General features: G+C 38.1%; 1 protein-coding gene across 4 annotated transcripts in view; it reads left to right on the top strand.

Moving 5' to 3' along the window:
* Positions 1–27,074, top strand: part of osbpl9 (oxysterol binding protein like 9) — a 45,482-nt gene that overhangs the window by 432 nt on the left and 17,976 nt on the right. For 2 of the 4 annotated variants that reach the window (XM_015399927.1, XM_015399933.1), the window contains exons 2-6: positions 3,587–3,637; positions 6,839–6,917; positions 16,883–16,959; positions 26,077–26,172; positions 26,635–26,682. In XM_015399927.1, the coding sequence (XP_015255413.1) occupies positions 3,587–3,637; positions 6,839–6,917; positions 16,883–16,959; positions 26,077–26,172; positions 26,635–26,682 (351 nt within the window). Of the gene's footprint in view, positions 1–3,586; positions 3,638–6,838; positions 6,918–7,535; positions 7,749–16,882; positions 16,960–22,535; positions 22,862–26,076; positions 26,173–26,634; positions 26,683–27,074 lie in introns of those variants that run through there. The other 2 variants (XM_015399941.1, XM_015399948.1) reach the window with 2 other exon arrangements.

Here is a 27,074-nt window from a genome sequence, read left to right as displayed (position 1 = left end):
ATTTTCCGTGGTTATTTAACAGCTTTGAGGTTGGTTGGGCGGTTTCTGCTCTCAATTATTAGATATCTCAACACTCACTGGTTTGGGAATGTTTTAATGTTTATATATTATCACTAATAGGCAATGGGAGGAGATGCTAGTTAGTTTTTGATCAGTCTCTTTGCAGTGTGCTCCTTGTTCAGAGTTCAGTTTCATGATAAACCATGTTAAGAGTTGTAAACGGATTAGTTATTAGGAGTTTAATCTTCTGTACTGTATGAATTACATTAGCTTGATAAAGTATGACAAAAAGAGGACAAACGTTTTTTTCCCCAAAAATTAAAAAGTCAGGTTAAGATAAATATATATGAGGGAAAAAAATTGGAAAGTAGGACTCTTAAATAAGATTATATCATATGGGAAGTTGTCAGTGGCGGTATTTGACCAAATTTACCAGGGGGGGCCAGGGGTGGGGCCATTTTTTATTTTCAGTGGCTCTGTGTCTCACTTAATATAATCAAACATGACTGATTGCCTTGTTTTTATTTCCTTTTTATCTACACCAAAGCGCCACTTACAACTGTGGAGACGCCGGATAAAGATAAAGCAAATATAAAATAGGAGTGTGACAATTTATGGGTCCCAATTTTCTTACTATTTCAATATTCAACCAATCTTAATCACCATTCTTCACTACATATGCAAAGGTCTGAAAATCAGCCACTTTCAAAACTTTTTAACCCTACATCTACATATGAAAGCACCTCCTATGCAAATATGACTTGTACAGTCAAAACAAGTTATTGAACTGTTTTACAGGCATTCTCTTTTTTTCCAATATGATAAGATTTAAACATGCCAAGTGGATTGTGGTCCTATAACAATTGTTATAAAGAAAAAGTCGGCATCAATCAAAATCACTATCGGCATGTCAGGCTTTTTAATATAGTGACCCTGAAGTGCAAACCACATCAACGCATCTTTATAACAATTAACAGTTAAAAAAAACAAAAACGGCATATTCGGAAACACGATGGCATTCCCTTGAAACAGCAATAAATTGTACTTGTTTGAAGTTAATATTGTTGCATTTTTGAATATGTTTTTTTTGTGTGTGTGTTTTAATTATGTTGTTTTGTTTATTTGGATATGTTGTGATTCTGAATATGTTGGGTTTTTGTTTCAAGTTAATGTAATTGTGTATTTGAATATGTTGCCTTTTTTTTTTATTTGTAGTTGTTTTTAAAGATTTGTTGAATTGTTTTTGCACTTCAGCGTCACTGTATTTGAAAGATGTGTTATCAGTTAGAAAAAGGAAATCAGTGCACCCCTCCCACTGTGATCCTGTCTCAATATGACTGACGTTTAAAGGGCAACACCTTCATTTTTAAATCATTCTTAAAATAAAACTTTAAAGTTACTAAAAAAAAACATTAAATTGATCTTAGGAACCAATAAATTATGGTTTCTGTGCTATTGCATATAATTACAGGAGCCATAACAGGGCCCTGGGCCAGTTCTACATGGGCACTGGCCCATGTCTTAGATCATCCATGGAGGGTGTGCTGTTTAAAAAGAAAAAACAGTAAACACACCCATGTTTTCTATAGGTCTATTTCCTTTTAAGCTTCTGTATTCATTCTTACTGTCTGTTAAGTCAAGACATGAAGTGACTGAAGTCTGCAGACTGTACTCTTGGTGTGTGAAAGTTGTGTGGAGAACACTGGCCAATATATATGATTCATTTAAAATTTTCTTATTAAAGAGCAAGAAAAACCTAAAATAGTTAATATTTAATTGTCGCTGTTTCAAAAGTACACATCATTTACCTACTACTATAGAGTTGATATCTGTGAAAGCATCATATATGAGCAAGTTGTGGGTTCTTGCTTGTTGAACTAGGTAATTCAAAAAATAAATTCAGTATTGATATGGGAAAGCAATAGAGAAAAACTATAAAAGTTTGGATAAACATACCTGCACTCTTGATTTTAATAGGCTTTGGTTTGCTTTGTATCACTTCTAATTTAAATGAAATGACACTAATGAAAGCCAAGATAGAATTTAGTAGTGGGACTGGATTTAAATATTTTAATCACATTTAAATAGAAAACCATTGATTGAAAAAATAAACAACTTTTAATTCGAAACACCTTTTTGCTCCTAACTTATCAAATAAATAAACATATGAGCACAGTAACAGCATTTGTACTTTTATTCAGTGCACCAGATTTGTTGAAAGTTGTAATTATTTACCTTTATTTTTTATAGACACCCCTGATGTTTTAGGCAAGTTCTTTGAAAGAAAATGTCTATAGAGGTGTGAACATTAATCATAGCACAATTCTTTTAATTGAATAAAGTAAAGACTGTGTGCATACACCACTGGCTCCCCCCAGTGGACAAAATCTGTATTGTTTTGCCTGTAGGAAAACATTTCCCACGAGGACTAGCTTGGTAAAGACAATATAATGGTAAAATCCTGATCTCCCGGTTACCTGCAGTTTGGTTAAACTACAATTATGGTGTCATTATTCTGCCAAAAGTCCACACATGCAATAAATTCTCCTAAGAGCAGCTTTACTTATTACAGACGCTCATAAACTACTCCCCAATACTACGAATTATACGTTTGTTTCCAGTGGAAGTTTGAAAGATAAATAGTAATGGAAACGATGCCATATCACCATGTTGAAAATAAGAAACTTTTAGTTTTTTTTACTGTATTCCTGCACCACTGCCAGAACCAAATCCCCCCCACCTGATTCATCTGCAACTGATATGCAGTATGTTATCTTCTACCTTACAGATGTTTTTAGAAATCTATCAGACGTGTTATGAAGTGTTTTATTTTTTTTATTTAAAAAATAAATTAGGGTCACTGTGAAGAAGAATATAAAACCCAGGATCTGCAGCCTCTTAGCTGATATCCTAGTATTCTGAACCCTTCATAACTTGACCCACTTCGACAAAATATTCATTTCTATCTGGTGGAAAGTCGCTTGAGTGCCTATTCCCTCCGCCACCATGTTTTTATTGCTGGTTGCTCTTTTAGGAATGTATGTTGTTGTTTTTGTGCAAAACATGGTAGTTGGTATTCCGGCTCAAAAGTTCACCTATAGTTTCCCTAAAATATAACTCTGTCCTGGAGAATTTTCATTCATACATTATAGGGATATGATATTAATATTGGAAATTGGTCCGAGTTTAGCCAAAAAATGAGTCAAATTACATCTGATATAAGCAAGCTTCTGTAGACCAAAATTTCCCCTAAATCTATATTATTAAAAATAACACAAAGATAACATATTATACATCTAGGTGGGGAAGGGGAGGTGTTGTGTTACTTTATGCAAGGAAAGTATCTTGTAACTCTAAAAAAAAATGTTTTGCATCATGTCATTAACAGTATTTTAAACTGCTGAGTGATATAAAGCAAAAAAAAAAATATATATATGTTGCTGTTTGGACAATAACTTCTCAGAGCCTTGGTGTAGCTTAAAACCAGCCTCTTAACCGATTTGATAATTTATTGAATAAATCCAAGCTTGTACTGTATTTTTGCTTCTTTTTTTCCACACAGTTAATTTGTGTTCTTGTTTTACAGTCTAAGGACAAAATGATGCGAGGATCCAGAAGAGGCTGCGTGCGACTCAGAGTAAGAATCACAAAGCCACCCTGTTTTTGGTGTTTGGTCTGTCTTAAAATGTTTGCTGACCTGCATTTTCCACCATGGGAAAAAAAAAAATACTTAGGGCAGCAGGAATTGACCATTTACAGCAGGGGGCAGACTTTTACCTCAATCCAGTCTGCTTTCTATGTTCAGTTTTATCCACTAGAGGACAGCAAATATCCCACTGCCTCAGTTTTATACATAAGATGTTTTTATGTTGGGGTTTTAATATAGCAGGACTAGGATGGTTTCTGTTTTAACAGATTAATAAATAAATAATAGTGTTTCTCATAAATCTTCAGGTCAGCTGTGGTTAATTCTGTAGAATGTCTGAGTAAATAAGATGTTCTCCACCTTCATTGTTTGGTGCGTAGCTACAGTTATCTCTGATAATTATGTCAGGCATTTGGTGTGAAGGTTCTCTTTACAATGATCCGCCTGCTGGTCCAAGTGTTGTGTAATTGCTGATCATTAAAGTGACCGAATCAATGTTTCACTTTAGATAGCAGACACAACAGAGTAGATCACATTAAACAGAATGTGTGTTTGTTTACTTCTGCTTTTTGTGTGGCTGCAGATTAATTATATCTGACAGTATGTTTTTTCGAGAAGTGTTCTGTAAATAAATGCGGCAAAGCCTAGCCGAAATTCAACTTGATGAATCTGAAAGGGCAACAGCTGTTTTATTCATTTTGCATTGGTTCTTATATATGGGAGGAAGCGTCTTCTCCCATTTGTAGTGAAAGGATGGTGTAAAATGTTGTTTGTTCTCAGTTCTCAGAGCAGTTTCTTTGGTAGCTGTAGTATTAATTTGATGCCAGTAGCTTTAGAGGCTGATTCTGATATTTCTAAATATACACAGAGGGAATCTTGAACCTAACACTGATATCCGTAAGTGAATATTTAGGACATGGAGAAAGAGGAAAAAAAAAAAGAATGAATCGGACTGGGAGGTGGTTATTTCACTCCTTTTTAAAAATGTTATTAACCAAATGTGGTTCTCTGGCATTTTAAATAAATCATATCCACCAGCCAAGGCCACTCACAGTTACTTTGGTTCAATCAAAGAAGGAAATATATTTTAAGAGTCAACAGGCCAATTTAATGGCCAATTAACCCCCAACTAGGAGCAATTGGGTGTAATTGAAAAGAAATATATACAATTAAATGGTACTTGAGATATTTTATTATTCAGCTTTCAGAATTAAATAAATTATAACCAAAACAAATAGAGGTCAGGTTATAGAATAACCATCCTTGGTGACATTTTAGGGATGTGCTCAATTAGACTTTTGACTTTGAACACATTAGTGGTTTAAGAAATGTTTTTAAAAGATGAGACTAGTATTTTTTTTTTTTTTTTTTTTTTTTAAAGAATGTAAAGGAAGTACCAATCTTGACAAAAATAGACATTTTTCTCACTTCGGAATTTGAATATCTGTTTTTTTTTTATCACCTCTTATAAAACGTGTTAAGATGTTTATACCCTTTTTAACAGTAAATGCAAAAAAGTTCAGTATTACAACAGTGAAATCCCCATTTTAACTGCCAGTTTGAAAAAGTTTTTTTTTTTTTTTTGTGATGAATCTTAGTAATGAGCTTCAGGTTTTTAGTTTGAAAGGCCTTTTCACCATCATCCTAATGTTTATCTCCTTCCACACATTCTATATTGGATCAGGTTTCTAGCTTGTTTTAATGTAAACATCAACATTAGCCTACTGTTAATCAAAAGAAATATGTTGTTAAAATCAGGTCACAGCTTTTAACCTGCATCTCCCAGAGGTGTGGTTGATTTGGAACAGACTGTAAACCTGGATTCATTTGAAATTTTTAAATGGAAAGTGTGTTTGTGAAACTGATTGTGGTTCATCATCTGTTTCACTTTCCTTTAAGATTATATAAGTTTATGTTCGCTTTGAATACCGTATAGTTTTCTGCATATTGAATTATTTTATATAGTACAAATTCAAAAGGAAGATAGTCTTTACAAACATTTCAAGTCACTTCAGTCCAGTCATGTATACAGATTCAATTTCAATAACATACATTCCAGTTGTATCACATTAAGTAAAACATTTTATTAAACAGTGCAGCCAAGTTCACTTTATGCTTCATACTGGTAAAAGGAAATACAGTCGCTGACATGAACCAATCACTCCTCCATTATGAGCGTGTAGTGACCACATACAGTCGATTCTGTTGACCCGTCGACTGTGCTGTACATTAAACACACTTGAAAGTCATTCCTCTGCACACTGTGGCCACATGCATGCACAGGATGAGTTATTGGTCCTCAGTTCAATCAGCTGAGCTTCCTTAGATTACTTTTTGACATTTAATGTTTCAAAGCTCAATCGACTTCATTGTATCAAAACTTGCGGAATGTATTTAATTGATCTTATGTCATTACTTACATAATAGTTTTATGTGTACATATACGGATAGGAACTGTGTCAACGGACTTAGGTTAAAAAATAAGCACGGTATTGATGAATTGAAGTGACTTTTTAAAAAATGACTTTTACCTTCTCATTTCATTATAGACCAAGTTTATATTTACTGGAAACATAATATTTTATTTTGCTTCTCAAGGAACGTCCAACATTATAAGGAGGAATAGAACAATGTGTTTAGAGAGAAATTATAATGATTACTTCTTAGCCATGGTCAGTTTTCTGGCCTGCAAAGAACTTGACTAACATTAAGCAAACAAAAGGAGTACATTTGAAAAGGTCTGGAAAATATTTCACAACTTCTAGTGTCATTTCTTCCAAACTGTCCAGTTGTGCCTCAGCTTTGGATCACACGCCCTGCTTCTGTTGCAGAATTAAATGTCCCAGCCAGCCAGTGGGCTGTATCCCTGTGGTGCTTTTTTTTTTTTTTTTTCCTTTCTTCCTGGTGCCGTCTATATTCCTCCACCCTTCCCTTCTTCTCTCCACACCCACACCCCCCTTCTTTCCTCTCCCTTGTATCGCTGTTCCATGTTCCAAAAGGCTGCATTCAAAGGCATAAGTAAGAAATACAGTTTGGAGTTAAAGGGGAAAAAGCGAGTTTCACTGAAGGTTAATTGAGTAATAGGAGCTAATAGAAGGCTGCTGGGACATGTGGAGGGAGGGCATGGGTTTAGGAAGTGGAGTATGACGTGTCTGCCTGTGTGACCGCCTGTCTTCCTCTCTGTGTGCTCAGGGAGCTGTGATCGGAATAGATGACGAAGATGACAGCACATTCACCATCACTGTGGACCAGAAGACTTTCCACTTTCAAGGTGAGGTGTCCTCTGCTCTGCTTCTGGCATCCATCTCTGCCTTGGTCTCAGAGATCTTTCTGGCATCCATCTGTGCTCTTCATTTAGCCTCTCTCTCCCCCTCTCCCTCTACTCTCTCCCTCCCCACCTTCTAAAGACTTGGATTGGTTTGCTCTAAAGCCAGGAAGCGCGTGAACACACAGGCATCAATGCAGAGTTAAGGCGGACTTCTTGTATCAGAGCAATTTCCTGCTTTTCTTAATAACTGCTCCAGGTTATTGTGGCATATCTTTGTAGATAAACAGGATCTTTTTCCTTTTTTTTCCTCATTCCTCCGGAACAGCGAGAGCAAGTAAATCCCTTTTCTTTGTCTCTGCTTATGGAGGACGACTGCTGCTCATGTGTGCCTCTGGGAATAATGAGTGAATAGTGCTGAGGCTGGAGCTGAGCTCAGGTCTCTCCTGGCTGATGCTGATGCTGTTTCTGCACCACTGATGCTGCTCACTTTTAAACAACTATTCAGCCCAAAGGAAAGGACCCAACCCTTCCTGTTCAGTCAATCTTCCTCCTTTCTTTTCTGACACAGTTTTCCTATTAGATTTTTTTTTTTAACACCCAAATTATCCGTCAGGTCTTTAACTAATTTCTTCTTAATCTCCTTCATCGCTGCCCGTCCATTTCTCAGTTTGTGTTCATTCTGCTATCATCCACGCCTTCACACCCTTACATCCAGCACCCTCTTTTTCACCTACGTCTCGAGGGTCCATGGGCCCTCCGTCTCTCTCACCTCCTCCATGCCCTGTCCCATGTCTGTGTTCCGAAGCTGTATGCTGTGGCTCTACAAACGCAAGGGTAAGAAGGAAAGTGTGCACGTCTCATGGGTCTCAATGCATGCCAGCACAGGGCAAGAGGAAGGAGGAGTTGTTTGTCTTCTGGGATGAGGAGTCAGGGTGGAGCTCGGTGTTCTTTTGCACTCGGTGATTTAGTCTGTGGCCCAGGCTGAAGCAGTGAAGAAGCAGACTGCTTAGTTAGCTGCAGAGAATTAATCACAGACAGAAACAGATGTTATTTATATAGAGAATATAAAATCACTGATGCTTGTTAGCCTGACTAAATAATATCCGATGTCCTCCCTCCTTCCCACGCGGGGAGGCAGGATAAGTTGCATGCATGTTAAGACACTTGTGCGTTCATCTTTAAGGAGAAGCACATGTATCCTCATTGTGATGGAGTCTTAAAATCTTTATCAGTCAGGTATTAAGCTAATGTATGTTGATGAGTTTTGAAAATTTGCCTCATAAACAAAACAATAATGTTGTTTTATTTTTCTGCCTTATATGACAACGACTATAGACCAGTGTTCAATAATGAGGTCCGACTTCAGAGATGCGTTTTTCTGTCTTCGAATGGCTCATAATAATTAGGGTTTTTGTTTGATGTCTTCTTTGCCAGCTTCAACTAAAGTCCTAAAAGTTATAGATGGGACAGACCCTCCTGGATCTCTAAAATCTCAGGCAGAAGCCTCAGATTATATCTAAGCTAATTTTATTTTCTTCTTGATACTGCTTAGACATTTACTAGTATACATGTGTCAGTATATGCAATAGGCAGAATATCCATATATTGCCTATACCTGGTTGTTCTTATGTGGTTGAGGGAGTACCAGTTATTATATCCAGTGGCTGTTGGTATCTGTCATTTCACAGGTCGACATAGACACAAAGAACTAACGATCATAAACTCAAACACTCGTTTATCTGTCGTTGAAATGTACAGTGGAAAAGCTTTCTTCTCTGGATATTTTGAGAAAATCAAAAATTATTATTCAAACAATTACAGCAATGCAAGTTGATTGAGATTGTCACAGAAAGATGAACTGAGGAAACTGCTCCACAGCAAAAGATAACTGAAAAAAGTAGTTTTTTTTTTTAATTATTTTTAGCCAAATAATCGGTTTAAAGTTTAAAATTGATGACTGTCTTTAAAAAAAATGATTAAAAATTTTTAGAATCAGTGCAAACCTAAACCTATATAAAGAGTCATGATTTAATTATTACAAACGCTAAAAATGGAAACCTTTATGGAAATGCCATCATTTTATATGGGAGACTTTACTTCACCAAAATACATTTTTCAGTAACTTGTTATCAACACCATTCTTTAGGCTGTTAGATTAAATTTATATAATTTTACTTCAGCTGATAACTAATGAGCATTTGAGACAGAAAATCATGTTGTTACCAGATAATTTTGCAAAGGCAGAAAAAAAAATGCCTGAGGGTAACTTTTGGGCAAAGATTACACCATTTTCAATTTATGCATATTTGTTTAAACAACACCTGGATTGAAAACGCCATAAAGCATAAAATAGCTCTGGTTTAAGAAAAAATGTTGATATTTGAAAGGAAGAAATGAAATGGGTCCCTTTACACTATATCCTAGCTTGTTCTGATTATAATTTTGTCTGTGAAACAAGAATGTAATACCGCTTAAGTAAATATCATCCCTATGGATGATGATAATAACTAAAAGACAAGGATGGAAAGTACCTTTTTGGGATTGATTAACATGAGATTCTGGCTTCTTCTGCTGTGAGTGTGGACAAGAAACAGTCCACAGGATGATGGGCAGGAGCAGATTTCTTAGTTTATCTAGAGATATCAGTCATCTCATGTTATGCATTCGGCCTCTTAACCCAGTCTGAGTGTGTATATCTCTCTATTTATATGCCATTATGTATGGGCCATTGCGTGGGTAAGGTGCTTTAGGTATTGACGTGAGGAGGAGGAGTACAGCAGCACTGCAGAGATAAACGGGATGATTTAGAAAGAATCTGTGGACCTATAACAGACTTTCCTTTTCGCCTGGTGCTGCTCAACTCATTGTAACTGAAGCTTAGAGTGTTCTGTATGATTTTTTTAAATTATTATAGCGATTTTAAGCTGCAGTCTTTTACAGGGTAAAATATCTTTGAGTCTGCAGGCGACTTTGCTGGCCTGCTCTCTCACTGTTCAGGGGAACATCCATAATTCATCAAGGCCGCTCCCCCAGCGGCACATTATAGATGCCTGAAAGGCCTTTTCCACTTTTCTGTCTTTGCACTTTACTCACCTTGTCTTTTCTGTTGTACCCACCCAACTTTTTGTCACAGTCTCTCCTCATGTCAGAAGCATCAGAACAGGATGGAAGACTGCCCATCTTATTTTGTTTTTTTTTTTTTGTTTCCTAGTGCTCTAGGTCTGCATCTTATCACTGATTATGAGATAAAATGAGACAGACTGATTTCCTTTTTTGTCATTGTCACTGTATAGATAAAGAATATGAAACAGAGGCTATTTGCTGACACTCTGAACGGATGTAAAACACATATACACATTTTTTCTTAAAACTGATCAACCATTTTTATTCACTTCAGGTTATGTATTATTTCAAAGGTCTAATAAAACAATTGAAAAAGGATTCAGGGTATGAATGTTTTGAAAAGCACTGTTTATATTCAAAAGGGCATTGAACTATTTCATTGCAGTTCACTTAGGTGGCTTAAATTCCTTGTCTTGACAGTTTGAAATGTCAATGTGCAAATTCAAAGAAAAGCACAGGGTTTGGACCTGGGAGAGGGAAAAACAAATGCAATCCATAACTTACAGAGCTCTTAACGGAGAAAGAGCAGTTGCAGCTTTATGGGAAAAGGTTCATTATTAAGAGGGAAAACAAAGCAGTGGTAGGGTCAGTTAGTTTAGTTAAAGGCCTTTTTTTTAGTAAGTATTTATTACTGATGCTTTTATCACAGGTTGTTTAGACTGAGTTTTTTAAAACAGGTGCTGGAAAGTTGGGTAGGATGACATTGTCTGTGGTCTCAGTGGCTTTATCGATGGTGCTGTACATAAAACTCCAGGACAGCCACAGCTTCAACCATGGATGCTGACTCAGCAGTTATCTTATCAATATTATGTCTATTTGGATATGCTCTATTCCGATGTATTTATTTTTTGTGTGTAAAATCGTCGTTCACATTTCCAAATGTATGCGACTTGTGAACTGCATTCATAGAGCTTAACTGTCCCGCATGGGTGGTAGAGGACGCATTAGCATCACAAATTGCAGGCTTGCTCTGTGTCTGTTTCCCAAACTCACAGTTTGTGAAACTCCTGAGGTTTACAGATGACACCAGTGTCATCTGACTTGGTTTACTGCACTCAGAACCACCTGGAGCTAAACCTAATTAAAACTGTTGGGAGGAGGGTGGACATCTCCCTAAAGATCCTAAACACTGTTTTAACAGTGGATTACTTGTGGTTCCTAGAACCCACCCTCTCTAGTTATCTGAGGTGGTCCAAAAGCATACTGTTTAACCAACTACCAGTTTTAGTCTGTGAGGCAGACACCCTGTCTACTATTAGAGGTTATTTTTAGATTCTTGTGGCCTTTATATTTTGTTATTTTCGAAAGTAGGCAGACAGGAAATGGGATTAGAGAGAAGGGGAATTCACATGGCAAAGGTCAGCAGGCTGGGACTTGAGCCTGTGATAGCCAGGTTGAGGACCAAAGCCTCTGTCCATGGGCGCCTAACCCCTGCACCTCCACCCTGTCTTCTTTAAACATTTTGCCTTGACCTTTTCTTCATTGATAAAGCTTGTAGTTATAGTGGCTCAGGTTATCTTGGGCTAACCCCAGGCTACTGGAGGACATAGCGACTAGCCTAGTAAACTAGCCCCACCCGCCAGCGGCCAAAATGATTTTTGCCTGTGAGTTTGGTCTAGCCTCGATCAGTGCCCCAGGCCCTAAATCTGGCGGGCCAATCACAACGCAGAGATGTGATTTGAATGTCTGGATGGAAAGCGGGCGAGGTCTTGAGGGCTTGACGACAAAGCTGCGCGACGCTGGAGAAAGCACAACAGTAGCATGCACTGCGGCTGCAGCAGCTTTCAATGGAGCACTCCATTGAGTGTTAAAAGTTCTCTTTCTGTTGATGCTGTTCTATAAAAGTATGCTTTAACATCATTTGAGGCGAGAATATTATACTTTTAAGCGTCACTATGTGGTCCATTTACCGATTTAATGCGTAATTTTAAAAAACCAAAATTAGAAGTTGAGAGGACAATCAGCCGAGCTCCGAGGCTAACGGCAGTCAGGGCTGCAGCGGTCCTCCCTCAGCATAGTCGTGTGTGAAGGACCGCTGGCTCTGATGCCAATGTTTGACTCTGCTTTGGAATCAGTTTTGGAAGGATTAGACTTTGGGTTTTCTTTGAAACGCTCGTTCATTTTTGAGAAGGACGTATTCAACGTTTTACCGACGGGCTGTTTGTTTACATTCCCCCACCAGCTTTCTAGTCATTGGTCAGAGGTTTGGCCAATAGGTACATACAGCGGTTTGAAAAACAATGGGTTATTCTCATCAACAATCTTCCGATGTCTCATTCATCGGGGCCAGACTAAATGACACCTTTCATCTCCCTTTTAGTCTGCTTTTTTCAATCTCTTTTCCATTCTGCAGTATTTACTAGTTCAACCTCTAACTTGAGGTTCTCTTTGCTTTTTCTCGCAAAAGTAGCCTCATCTTGACTTCCTGGAAAGTAGTCCATCACAGATGGGCTGCTTTGTCTGGTGGGTAAAACCTTCAAAGTGACAGAAGTTGGCATAAACGCACAGAAACAGGTCAGCGCGCAAGGAGCAGGGAGGCTGTGCGCCGGTGGAACTCGCCACACACACACACAGATAAGGAACAAGCACTTGTGTGTGTGATATATTGGGGGCCCATGGTACTCTATTTGCACATTTAACATGTTAAACACACGCGAGGAAGAGTTAATGAGCATCTGTATGAAATAAAGCTCCTTGCAGGAGCATTTATTCCAAGTGTGGACTTTAGGTAGATTACTGATTCCACAATCTGGTCTATTAGCTGAGCTGCTGCTATCAACACCTTCAATGTTAGAGTTGGGCCTGTTTTTACAGTGCTTTGTCTTGTTTCTCTCTTAATATGGCCATGGGCTCAGCTTTTACCATGTAACCATACAATTACATTTTCTAACATAGAAAATATTGATGAATCATTGCTTCCATGTTCTTTGTGTATGTCTGCTTCTCTCTTGTGAACAGGAGTTTTTCTTCTCCACTCTCACTGCATGCATGCTTGGTAGAGGGATTCAAGTAGAGTTAAAGACACAATACAGGAAAAAAATCTACTTTTGCTGCATTCTCATTTAGGAGAAGCGTGTCAAAGTCAATAACGTGATGCAATCAACTGGTTTTTAACTCCTAATAGTCTGAACGATCTGGTTTAATTTTCTCAGCAAAGTGCCTTCAGATGACATGTTATATATTGTCTCTATAACTTAAATCAAATACAACTGAAAATAAGACAATCTAACATCTTTGCTGACTCTCTACATGCTGGTTAGAACATTTTTCTTCCGGATGGCTTTACAGAGCACTAATGACATAAATCAGACTATTTCATTTCCCCAAACTGTCCGACACATGACCACATCACTGCCAGGGCAGTCACACACTGCTAGAACTGTTAATCACAATTATTTAAAAGGGTTGCACATGGACATGTTGCCATTATCTTTATTATTATCATTTTTTATCCCTTTAGGAGCTCTCTCTACATGCTCTGTATGCTGTTTAAACTGCTCTTTATGAAGTAAGCAATGGCAAACCAAGGTCAAATTCCTTGTTGGTGTTCACAATCTTGGCCTTTAAAGTTGATTCTGATTTAGATGAAAGTAGACTTTCTGAGTACAAAAAGAACATCAAGAGCCCTCTAACACTGAATTGGAAGCTTTCATTTTTGAACAGTGAGTAAATGCTGCTACATACAGAAGGATTTGTGATTTTTATCTCACGCTTACAACCAGTTTTTTATTTTTCTCACAGCCCCGCTCTGAGGGGTTCTCACTCCTTGTTCTGGGCAGAAACGGTTTCTTGCAGCATGCTCAATAACAGTTGCATGATCGGTCAAGATTGAATAAGTGTTGTAAAGTAATAAATGCTCAGATGTTCTTCCCCTTTTGTTTTCACTTCAGAAATTCCCCTGCTATATTTCAAGTGCAGAAATCTGCACAGTGATCTGGTGTGGAATGGAAAAAATATAGGTTCAGCTAGCAGAGATTGAGTATAAATATGAACATTTATTTCTGTCTTTTGCCTCTCCCCCTCCTCGTTATCAATCTGAAAAACGCCACTACCTCTGTGTGGCTGTTATTCTGCTGTGGGTGTAGCTTAAGCTACAGAGGGTAAACCGGTGAGTTTGCACTGTGAAATCACACCCAAGTCAGAGGAAGTTTTAAGCATTCACAGATATTTGTTAAAGAGTCTGAATCTAAACTGCATACAAAGCTGCAACAGTAGGGCAGTTAATAATCCACAGGATTTGAGGCTGCTTTATTTTTTTTATTAACTATCATGACTAGATTTTGATGATGAAAAAAATTCAACCAACTTGAAATGCTTAAAACTCTTTACTTTAACCATGAAATCCTGTAAAAGGTAAGGTCCTACATCCATGATGGGGAGTCTTTTTTTTCTACTGTGGAAACTTTTTACACTGGTTAATCCAGTGGAAAAGTATGCTACAATAATAGATATGGTGGCAGCTGTGGCTGTAAGATTTTTTTTTTAATCTTTGCATTAAGCTATGAATATGAAAATATATTCTACATGCTATATGTCAGAGAATGAAGAAGTTTGTTCATATGATAAAAACAGTCTTTACTCTGGTTTTATTAAGACTGTCTGATCTGTGTTGTAATTCTCTACCCGTCATTTTTACCAATGTAAATTAGTCATTCTGTTTTGGTGACTGGAATTGCATTATGTGATGAATGACACTAACTGGTAGGCCTTTTCTCAGACTTCTGCAGTATCAATTCCTCATGCTGTTATTGAAATGGGATCTGCTGTCAGTAGACACGTTGAAGCAGAGCTAAATACAGAGAATCGGTGCCTGATTTAGCAGCTGCATTCTGGTCTTGTAGACTATTTTCGGCCTCTTCTGCAGTATTTTGCATTCTGTGTTTTAAAGAACGGAAGCTTCTCTTCTTGTTGCACTGTCAACTTTCTCTTGGTTCTTGTATAAGCCTGGCTGTCCTTTTCTTTATCAGAGCCCAGAGTAATTGGGTTTACGCTGCACACAGTTCTCTGTTATGGTCCTGCTGTGTAGCTGGGCCTTTGAACGGCCTTACATTCTTACAGATTTAAAGCCTCAATTTAAAGCTCTTAGATGTTGCTGAGACAAAAAACATTGATCTTGGTGACTCTTTTCTTCCCTGCTAGTGGCTAGTTCTCTGTTATAGGTCATAACTCCAGCTTATTAAGTTTAAGGAAACCTTTTAATACATGAAAATAATGAAAACACATTTTTTTCCTGACTTAATGATTGTACTTTTTCTGCCATCATGTTTTTGCTTACATTTACCAGTTTATTGCCTAATTTGGTCAGTTATAAATCATGGGCTTGTCTTTAAATAACATTTTAATGACCTATTATCTGTTTCAATAAGTTACTCTGCAGGTCAAAGGGGTCTCTTCCCATGCAGCTGTTGTTAGTGGCGACAGCAACCTGTAGGTGTGTGCATTTATCTACTTAGTGCATCAGTGCAAACACCTACCTGTGAGAATAATTTGTAGAGTGGATGTAAAACAGACTCAAACACTTCCTGCACCCGGGGTCTTTATGTTTCTTGAATGGCAGTGCCACTGTCTCGTCTCTGACATGAATAGCAGCTAAACAGCATTAGCTGTCCTAATCTGCTTCTTTGTCGAGTCTGTTTGTTAAAGCGGGGAAACTGAGAGGCCACTGAGGCAGTGTCTGAGTGGATTGGAGTGAGCTTCAGCTGCCTTTTTAATGTCTTTAAAAGCTTTTCAGCTGTAGCATGGCTCAGCTTCCATGCATGCACAGTCATTTATCTGCTGTAGTTTTGCTATCAGTTAAGTGGAAAATGATCCCATATACAGTTTGGTAGGCATTATAAGGGCAAGCTACAGCTTTTTAAGTTGAGGTTTTATTATATAGGACAACCTTCCGCTTGTTGAGAGCAGCTCTGTATGCTGTAAAACCTCTGAATGTCTGAAGGACCACAACATCTATTAAGATGGATAAAATAAACACCATAAAGCAGCCAGGAAGGGTTTCCTGTGAGTCCTGTATGTCATAGAGCGTTAATAAAAACCCTGTTTAACCTCTATGTTTAACAGCCTGTTCTCAGTGTAATAATAGATGTGTAGGAGGGGGAAAAAACATGAAAATTACAATTCTACCTTGTCAAGACTATTTTTTACTTGTCTTACCAGAGTAAAGTATTTTCAAGAGGCATCTTGATCAGTTCCAGTATCATCAAAATATTTTATTATTTATGGGCTCTACTTTCTTTAAAAATGTGAATATATAAAATGCATTCTGCAAAGTCTTCTTCTCTTTGACTATATGAGGTTTACCATCTTTTTGGATTTTGTGAAGTGGACCACTGGGGATTGGGAGATTAACATTTCAATATTGAATAACTTTTTTTAGTAGCTTTTTTAAATATTGTGTTTTTATAAGACACTACAGCTTTGTCTTTCATGGACTATAAGCCTTGATCACCCTAATTAGCAAATTCTGCTAACAGGATTAAGTAAATGTGTTGAGCTAAAGCTCTCTGAATGTTGTACGGAAAAAGTCAAGAAAGTCCAGTTGATTTTAGAATTTGAATGCTTTGTTCAGTCATAATTATACCCAATACCGTTACTTGGACTGTCCTTTTTATCACTTTCGGGAGCTAGTAAATACAAATCTACTTTTTTGAATGCAGCATATACGGTAATTTATTTTTTCCCAAAAAATATTTTACATATTTCTAAAGTTTCCAACCCTGTCCTCAGTTTCCATACCATCTCTCTGCCGTGTCCTGGTGTCATTAGTGTGTGTCTCAAACAGCCTTTGGTCATGTCTTTGAGGAAGATGTTACTCACTAAATGTGTTTCTGCACTTGTGCTTTCAGCTCGAGATGCGGATGAACGTGAGAAGTGGATCCACGCCTTAGAGGGGACTATCCTCCGTCACACCCTCCAGCTCCGGGTATGTGGCAAACCACTTTGTTTGTATTCGTTTGAATTCATGTTAACAAGCAAGAACAATTTTGCTGTGGGAATCCTTGTTTGTTTGCCTGTCAGAGCGGTTAGTTTTTCTTCAGACTAAACAAGCTTGTATATGTTAGTATGTTAGAGATGGAACCCAGAGCCAATGGTGGAGATGAGGTATTAATTTTTACAAAAGTTCGAGGTACAGATTTGTTAATTTTTTTGTATTAATTTGAAGCCACAGAGTAAAAAAAAAAAAATAATTGAATAGCCCGACAGCTGTATTTTTTGTTTTTTTTTCACAAATCAGAGCAGTGTTTAAAATGAGTACATTGTTGAATGAAAGTCCAGGTTGCCATAACTCGCGTAATGGGAACATCAACTATCGCTCTCTGTTCAAATCAGACCAAACATTAGGTTTTCGGTTTCTAAGCATTTTTATGGTTGTAATAGAGCAAAGTTCTGCTACCACATAATGTGTAGAAATACTTTTGCAAGGCTTTGTCATCCTGCATCACTTGTGCTGAATTTGAATGGATGACTAGTGATCTATGCACATATTTACTCAAAGCACATGAGCTGAACGAGTCGGTTTTTATTCCCTAATTCTTTGATCTTTGTTTTCAAGGCTCAACAGCTACCGTTACATGTGTCGCTTTGAGGATTAACCTGTTTTCCCACACCACGCAGTTGATAATATTTGCCTGTCAGAGCAGGATCCTGTTGTAACAGAGTCTCTTCCACTGAACTGTGAGCGTTGTTACGTATCAGAACTTCTGCATTTGCTGGAAAGAGCTGTTTGCGAGACTGTTTCTCATTTCTTGGCATTTTAACTCTAAACCATTGGAACTGAAAGCTCATGCTCGACCTGTTCATCACACAATCTGCACAGATTAAAGTGGCAGAACGGAGCTTTCAAGCTGCTGGGAACACATTTAGCAACTTTAAACTTTCTCTCTTACTGAATGTATGAAGGCATACTTTATAACTGTACAGTCTTTTTCTTTGAAATTAAATGTTGTTTGAGAAAAAAATATATATTTAGTGCAGAATCTAAGCCTTATAGTGCTTGAAAGGAACCTCAGCTGAACAGAAAGCCTTAATGGAAAACACTAAAACCTTTCCTTATAAATTGACCCAGAAGCAGCTTTTTGAAAGCTTTGGCTTTTACACATTAGGATCTTCTTTGAATACTGCAGTACTGCATAACAGGCTGACATGTTTTTGTTTTTGCACAATCAGTGGGAAAAGCAATGTGATTAGGCCACGTCATATAATGCTATCAAAATTGGAGAGGTAGACAGAAATGGGGGGAAGTCACGAATTAAATCTTTGATTTTAAATAATACAGGGCTCGATGTTAACCATCACCCGATCTCCCGGGGCAAGTAGTTTTTATTGTTGGGAGAGTACAAATTTCATTGCATTTGCCCGCCGGGCAAGTGCAATGATCGCAAAAAAAAAATATTTATCACTGAAAATTACTGTAAAATCACCGACATTCGATGAAAACGACCCAGAAGCGTTGCCAGTGCCATATTTGTTGTTTTGTACACATTCTCGCTTAATTTGAAACAGCCGGGTGATTTTTTTCCGCCAGATGGCGTGATTTTTGTCCACCTAGCGGTAGTTTTGATGTAGTTACCAAAACGACAAACGGCTGCATTTATTTTGTCAGGGAAAACTAATCCTGAGTCAGTTAAAGGTCAGGGAATTTTGAAATTATGTAAGACTGTGGAAACCCTGTATAAAATAACTATGTATAATGATTCTCTAGAAAAGTCACATTATATTAATAGTATTATCTTGTATAAAAATACTTTGACTCTAAAATAAGTTATTCATTTGTGACATTGACTTCTGTCTTGTGATTTATCTTAAGTTTTTAACCTGTCAAGTTTTTTTTAGATTTTTAACATTACAATTGATATTTTTCCAAGCACAAAACAGTTTAAAGCAAAGTTTAGTTTGAAAAGAATGTGCAGGAAGGATTGAAAAGCATGTTAACACGGTAATAGAGGCTTGAGTTCATTATCTGACGCTTGCATATACACACCAGGAACCTGTAAACTTAAAAAATACTGAATTACAAAAAACATTTAAAAAATAAACATGTTTCATTGATATATATACACAAATGAATATTAGGGACTATATTTATCAAACATTATACTGGGCAAGTAAAAATTGTTTCTGGGCAAATGAAATGTGAAAGTCACTTGCCCTTTGGTAAAAATCCTTAACGTCAACCCCTGTAATAGCACAATTTAAAGTAAAAACTGTTGTTGCAAAGATAAGAATCTTATGGCTCAAACTTCACATCATAAATGAAGGCATCTTTCTTTCTGCGACAATAAACCAGAACAGTGCATGTCAGTCAATGCATTTTCTGAAACGGAGAAAATTAGTCCCATCTAGGGGCTCCTCTAAGCCCACCTTCTTCAACAATGACCCACCCATTGGTGTCATGGCGATTAGGTATGGTTGTCCATGTTTGGCTGGCTTTCCTCAAGCATGTTTTAATTGTATCAGCTAAAAGAGCTATTAAGTCTAATTTGTTGTAACAGTACAAGTTGTACGTAGGAGTGCATCCAGTACTTAGTAGACTCTTATATCCAATATCCAAGCTGTCTCTACCCTCTGCTGATTGATATGGTCCAGTCAAATTTATGATGACTGATCTTAAACCTCATTACAGTCATGGAAAAGATTATTAGACAACAAATCAAGTACCAACCCCTGTGGGTAACATGTGACTAAAACAAGCAGAAAAGGAAGCATGAAATGCATGAAATGTTTTTATCAGTGCAGTACCATAGCTAGTTAAGTAACATACTGATCTTAATATAGGACAACCATAATTATAAGATGACCAGAAGGAAAAATTATAAGATGACCAAAAGGAAAAAAATAAGCCCAATTTTTTTGGTGTAAAGAAACTATTTTATATTGTAATGCTGAGAATTTTATTTAAATAATATTGCATTGAAAGATTTTTGCAATTAAACAATAAAAAGTAAAAAAAAAAAAAAATAAATCTGTATGAGGCTTTTCCTCTCAGACGTCCTCTGCCTCGCTGCACTCGCTGTCACTCCTACTCCCACCCTACAGTTCTGCAATTTTTTGATAAGCTTTTATTTTACCATTTTCTATTTTTCCTGTCTTTTTGAACATGCAATCTTTTAACATCTCTCTCTGTAACTCCGTATTTCTTTGCCGCCTGACAGTTGTTTGATGCCTCCGCTTCTTTGACCACTATTACTCAAAAATTGGCGTCATAAGTCCATCTCAGATGTCTGCAAACTCGTCACCTCTTGTGTGTTGTGATAGAAAGATGACCCCAGCCACAGCGAAGTCACTGGCTTTACAAAAAAACTGGCGCCCTCTGCTTTTGTGTTTGTGTAGCGACCCCAGACAACTGTTAGCCTGTATAATTGGTTAGACCCCAATTATAAGATGACCCTAGCCCAGTAAACTGGCCCCATCCCGCCAGCGACTAAAATCATTTTTGCCTTCAAGTTTGGTCTAGCCTCGATCAATGCCGCAGACCCTAGAACTGGTGAGTCAATCACAACACAGAGATGTGTTTTGAATTTCTGGATGTAAAGCAGGTGGAGTTTTGAGTGTCTGATGACAAAGCTGCGTGACGCTGGAGAAAGCACAACAAGGAAGATGGCAGCAACTATTGAACCATAGCATGCACAGCGGCAGCAGCAGCTTTAAATGGAGCACGGCATTGAAAATTAAAAGTTTTCTTTTCTGTTGCTGTTGTTCAATAAACGTACGTTTTAAAATCATTTGAGGCGAGAATATTATACTTTAAAGCATCACTATATGGTTAATTTACCGATTTAATGCGTAATAAAAAAAAAAAAAAAACAATTTCCGAAGATGAGAGGATCTCAGCAACCAGCGTACCTCTGAGGCTAACGGCAGCCAGGGCCTATGCCCTTTTCAGAGGCATAGGCCAAAATGGGGTATTGCAGGTTAACAAAGACCTCAATGATTCCCCACTAATAAGGAGTGGACTTGTTCTTCCAGTTCAATTTGCATGTGTTCAAACCCACAACAAGGCTTTTTGGGCTATGTTATAAAGGTTGGAACCCAACGTGAATCCAGACATTTTGAATTGAGAAAGCTTCCTGGATGGGAAGCGAAAACGTCTTTAAACTTGGAAGCAAAGTCTAGTGGCTTGTTTTTTTTGGAATGACTATGACCTACATGAGTGAGAATCTTCACCAGCAAAGTGGTATTTTGCTTGATCGGTCTAGGTCTGAGTAATCTTCATGAATTCTGCTCTCTGGGCAGCAGCCCCTCTCAGTCCTGGAAAAAATGGAGTCCAAGACTCATCTATGTAGGGAGGACATTACAAGGAAGCCTCTACCATGGCTGGCTCATGCCCGCCCCATAAACATGCCTACTTATTCAAATCTGAGAGCAGTGATGTGAGGCAGAGCACGATCATTTTTGCCTATCATACATAAATTGACAAATCACAGCTGTGCTTTTTGTCGTTTATCGTAGAAACTAAACAGTGACCTTACTATGTGCAAACATCAAACTGAGCATCATACCAAGAATGATTAATTTAGCTTTGCATAGTGTACCACAAATAATCTGAGATTGCCCTTCTTACACTGTAAAGAGGCCATGGGTCATGCAAATGTTTTTTTGCTTTTAGCAGAAAGAGGTCTCATATTTTTTTCAGCCTTTCTCATAAGTGGCTATGTCATTGATTCATGTTTATTATATATCAATGTGTGTGATACAATGCTGCAGCAGCACCTGAAAATGGCTAATATTTCATAACAAATTAATTGTCTGTAGTTCCAAAGGCAATATGCTCCTATCCATATGACTATGGATAATTTTAGAAGGCCTAGAAAATGGCTGGATGCTGGCTTTTAGTCATATGAGCCTTTACTGTTGTTAAGTTTGTGCCAAAGTATCGGTTTGGTTTTACCAGACAACGAAGTGAACAAAAAATGGTTCTTATATTTTTTTCTTATTTTTCTCTTGTCTGTATTTTCTGAGGAGTATTTGAGTTTCTTTAGTTGGACAGAAGCCAAGAGGCTGTTAATAGCTGGTTATAACATGTCATATTGAGGGACAGCGTTATGGCAGAGTGCCTTTGTTTCAAAAGTCTGGTTTATATTTGGCCCAATGACTGCCTTTATTTATTTGTTTTGTTAAGCTCCCTCTTAGCTGTTTTCCATTTAGTTATACCATCCCAGCCCCCCCCACCCCCCACTGTGCATACCATCCTTCCAGCTCCTCTTTTTTCTTCATAATAATCAACCTTGTCGTTGCCCTCTGCGTTACCTCCTCTGGCTGCTAGTCTCCCTCCTCCCTTCATAGCAAATCTCTTCTGTGTGCTACGTGTGTCTGCTTGCTTACCACACACACACATATGTGCATTTATGCGAGTCGCTGTCATATGATCATGTGGCCAGAACTAACCAATCGGGGATCTGATTGCTCGCTCCACAGCACATCTGCCTGTGCTGCTGGAGCCAATCATAGTTTCCCTTAGTGCTTGTGTGCCTTGTGGTTTTTCTTCTGCCTGTAAGGGAGGAAGTGTGCCCTTCCTGCCAGGGGAGGGTCCTGGATTAACACAGCTCCGTCTGCTTCATACCAAGCGGTCAGCTGATACCTGCTGCTGAAGAGTATATCGTGTCCCGTCTGGCTGCACACTCTCAAAAAGGAGCCTTTGTTTCTGTGTCGGAGAGGAGGAGGATAAAAAAAATGCTGAATTCTTTAGAGCTCATGGTTTGTCGCTGTGAGGAGGAGAGAAACTCATAACGGAGGCAGAGGAGGAGGGGAAAACAGACTTGTCAGGCTAAATGGCCTGGGAGATGCACAAGCTTTGATGCAGCATGTTCATTGGAGCGAGGGGCCCTGTAAGTAAAACACACACAAACAAAAACGACACAAGTCGATCATCAGCCCACTGCTGCCAGGGCAGCGACATTTTAAAATAGGTCACACAGTTTAAAAGATATGTGTATATATATATGTGGGGTCGGGGGCTCTGTGGGGAGCGTTGTTTTGTAGAGCCACAATTGATTGGCTGGGTGGTTATAACGGACGATTGCTCTGAAAGATTCCCTCTGTTAGACAGTGATGAGTCTGGATGGTGGGAATGAGTGGAAGCGGAGGGTCTAGACGTCTGGGAATATTTCTGGAACGGTGAAGAGGTGACGTGGCCGTGGAGGGGCTGTTTATAAAGCAGCCACCTGCAGCTGACTTTCTGTTCCTGAACTTATTGGCTCCCTCTGTGAAGCACAGCTTCCTTTCCATCATGCATGTTGACAAAACAAGAGATTTAGTTCACCGCATAATGATGGGAGAAATGGCAGTTTACTACTCTGTGTTGTTTTAAGTGCAGAGGGTTGATCTTCCTGACCTACATAGGTTTGTGGTCACGTGTGTTTGTGTGTAATGGAGGTCGGCAGCCTTTTCAGTCCAAAGAGCCTCTTTAACATTAAAATGTTTTCTGAGGTGTAAAAAGATTGAGGGAAAAAAACAGCTTAAGTTTTAAAGTCACCCACTCATTAAATGTGGATGTTTTCACCTCTAATTTTAGGCTTTTTGAAAGAAAGAAAATTAGCAAACACATTATCTGTTGTTGTTTCCATATTTACAGAAAAGTGAGTAGAAGAAAGCATGTAGTTTACATTATAACTGCAAAGAAATTACCTGAACAAACAAACACATTAACAAACTGTTTTGTGGACCATTTCTGCTGTGTTTTGCTCTGTGTTATCCTACTTTTAATTATCCTGCTATTAATCCAGTTTCAGCGTAATTATGAACTAATTCAGAATTTAATTACAAGTCTCCAGGTTTTTCAAAGATTCCCTTTCCCTATAACCCAATCCAAACGCTCATCCTCCGCTGTACCTAAGGAGACATTTCGTAAGTTTTTTACTGAAAAATACCTTTACAATAGCTTTTTTTATTTGACCCTTTATCAACAAAACATTTTTGATGAACAGCTGACTCCTCAGCGCCGATGCATCTATCAGCCTGTAGAATATATTTCCTTGAATGTACTTCAGGTCAGAAGTTCCTGCGCTGTTTAGTGGATGTGACGTGAAGCACATCTATGTTAAATCGGTGCAATCTAGCGAACAATTGAAGCGTCGTATTTAAGATGGATTTATTGCATACACAGAAACAATCAGCTCAACTAAGACACCAATGGCAACTCCATGCAAGGTGAAAAATGTTAAAAAATAGCACGAGCTATGAGAAAATAAGTGCTGCCATTCTGTGCTTTGGCCACAGGTGGCAGTATCATTGGAGTGAGGTGTTTTTCTACATATTTATCATTTGTTTTAGCGCAATCCCCTCTCTGGAATATTGCTCAATATTGAAATGAGAATCTAGTTTGACCAAAACACACAGTTTATCGAAACTCTGTTAGATTTGTGATCGTAGGTTTAAAAAAAAATTGTTTAGTTACTTTTGCAAAAGCGAGAGGCTGCTTCACCTACAGAAAATCTGATAAGCTTATAAAAGATTTTCTAAGTTTTATTTTAAAGGGATTTTGATTGATTAATATAATAAAGCATCTGGTAGCAATCTATATTGTTATATTGCAGGTGTTTGGAGTATTCTCTTCCAAAGATTAAATAAACAGAGATTTAAGATTTTTATATAACTATATAGATGGATATTTTAGTGAGAGATTATCCCCCTTCAACAAAAGGATGTGTTTATTTCAAGTGCCAACAGATTTGTCTGTATTGCGTGTAAGTTGCATGCATGGTCTTACTAGGTCAGTCTACTTCTGTCTCTGGTTGTTCCGTCATCTGAGGTAATTTTTCCACTGTTTATTCATCTCCTGCATTGTAAAATTAAAGTTCACCATAGATTACTGTAGGTATTTGTGAATTATTTTCCCTTATTTTTATCACCATATTGTTTATTTGTTCTCAAGCAGAAAGTTTAGATTTTTTCTTTTGTTGCCACTCTAAGCAAAGCATGCACCTTTGATCCCTTCAGGATGATTGTCCTGTTAACCTCGTGCTTCAGGCTGCAAAACAGACTTTGCTCTCTATAAACCTAACATGTTTAAAGTTAAGCCGTTCTCGGGTCTGGGTAGATGTTAATGTTTTGCTTTGCTTTAATGGCTTTTCTTCACATTCCTGTGAAATCGAGGAGAGCAGGACGAGGAGATGGCAGCAATCTGCAACGCAGCAAATCCAAGGCGATGACGGCTGCTCTCAGAACGGTTTGATAAGAGCTTGATTTCCTAAGAGGATTTAAGATTTAGCCGATTCCCATTTACTCTTGACACCATTTTCTGTGGAATAGTTTGTTCCCCGTTTTTTTTTTTTTTTTTTTTTTTATAACAGACGGACTGCTATAGGCTTAGCAGAAACTGCTTTGACACATGCTGTGTTAGTCATCAGCTGGATCTCCTGATGCAGAAAGGTTATTGTTATCTCTGGTGCTTAATCAAGGTGTTAAGATTCTGTTGCTTTTTTCAGGCAGATCTTCCTTGTACTTTGATTCATCAGACCTTTCTCCTGCTTGTCCCCACTGCTTGGGTGGGAGCTTGGACAGTTAGAAACTCTTTTTTTGCTGGTAGTTGAGGAATTGCCTTTTAATGGATCTTATGTAATTAAATGATCTCTGTGTGCATGCAAACATAGAGGCCAGCGGCTATTAAGAGAAACTAATTAAACAATAAATCGGAGTGCACCTCATCCCATTTGCACCCTTTGTGGCTCACCTCTGCAGCTGAGTCTCTCTTAGTTTCCAGTTTTGTTGAAGCCTGACAAATGTGGGCTGTCACATATGTTGGTTTTCCACGCTGGCTCGCCTTCAAACAATACTCCTGGTATTGTATTTCCCGTAGTACAGTACGTTGCTGGAAGATTCCCCCGAACTGTTGATGTTTCTACTGTTTTCTGCACCCGTGTACAAAACCTGACTGGGTTGTGATACGATAGAGCCTGAGCCATTATTTCATGAATGGACACCTCTTGGTTATTGATCCTGGTCACGCTTTACTTTGAATATGCAAAAACCAGCAGGGATTTCACCACAGGCCTGGAAGAGGCTGTATTCATAGTCTGTTTTGTTTGTTTTTTCCTGTCTGCAGGAGGCTGAGACAGGACTCGTTCCCAGTGTGCAAGACTTTGACAAGAAGCTCGCTGAAGCTGACGCCTACCTACAGATCCTAATCGACCAGTTAAAGGTAGGATCCAAGTCAAGCAGTTTTATTTTTAGGCAGGAATGTTCACATATCACACTGTAAAAACATTTGGTAGAATTTTGGATCCAGTCAGACCTAGTTAAGTTGAGAATCATATTGTTTTATAAACAAAGCAAGGCTGCAGATTATAATTAGTTTGTTCTGCTGCTGAACCAGATCTCCTTTTTAAAGCAGAAGTTTAACACAGATTTTTGGTAACATGATGACAAGGCAGAAAGCACTACAGCAGCATAATGTCACAAGCTCCATAGGTGTTTTTACTGATATCTGAGTCTTGATAAAAACACTTCGCTGATCTTGTGTCGGTCAACATGTTATCTAAAATCATCTGCAGGCTGCAGATTCTCCCTGTGATCCTTTTGAATACCCAGTTGACTGAAAACATCTTTGCTCTAATCTCATCTTTCCCCTTTTCCCACCTTTTCATCTCTTGTTCGCAAACAGCTGTTTGATGAGAAGATCAAGGACTGCAAAGAGGATGAATCGCGCAGGGTGAGTACCAGCACTCAGGCCTCTGCTCCCCTGTTTCTGCTTTCATTAGAGCCCTGTCAGATGACTAAATGTAATTTAGTGGCTGTTGCTGCTGTGTTGCTGAGTCCTGGTTGTCTGTTGCAGGCTGGTTGGTTGCTTTGATCGAAAACAATAAAGGCAAATATTATGACTAATTTTCAGTGAGATTTCACTGTTAAGTACCTTTAACAACCAAATATTGCCCTTTTGCGAAAAAATTGGATGTAGTTAATGTGGGTTAATGATGTAAAGCTAAGCACATGGATATATCTCCTGACCTGCTGCACCATTTCGCAATCTTTTAATGAAGAGAAAGATGAAAACGGATTATATTCTTGGCTCTGTAGTTTATCTATTTCATTGCATCAGAGGTG

The sequence above is a fragment of the Cyprinodon variegatus genome, unplaced genomic scaffold (genome assembly GCF_000732505.1).
Source record: "Cyprinodon variegatus isolate N-32 unplaced genomic scaffold, C_variegatus-1.0 Scaffold30, whole genome shotgun sequence".
Taxonomy (NCBI): domain Eukaryota; kingdom Metazoa; phylum Chordata; class Actinopteri; order Cyprinodontiformes; family Cyprinodontidae; genus Cyprinodon; species Cyprinodon variegatus.
This window is presented reverse-complemented; position numbering and strand designations above follow the sequence as displayed.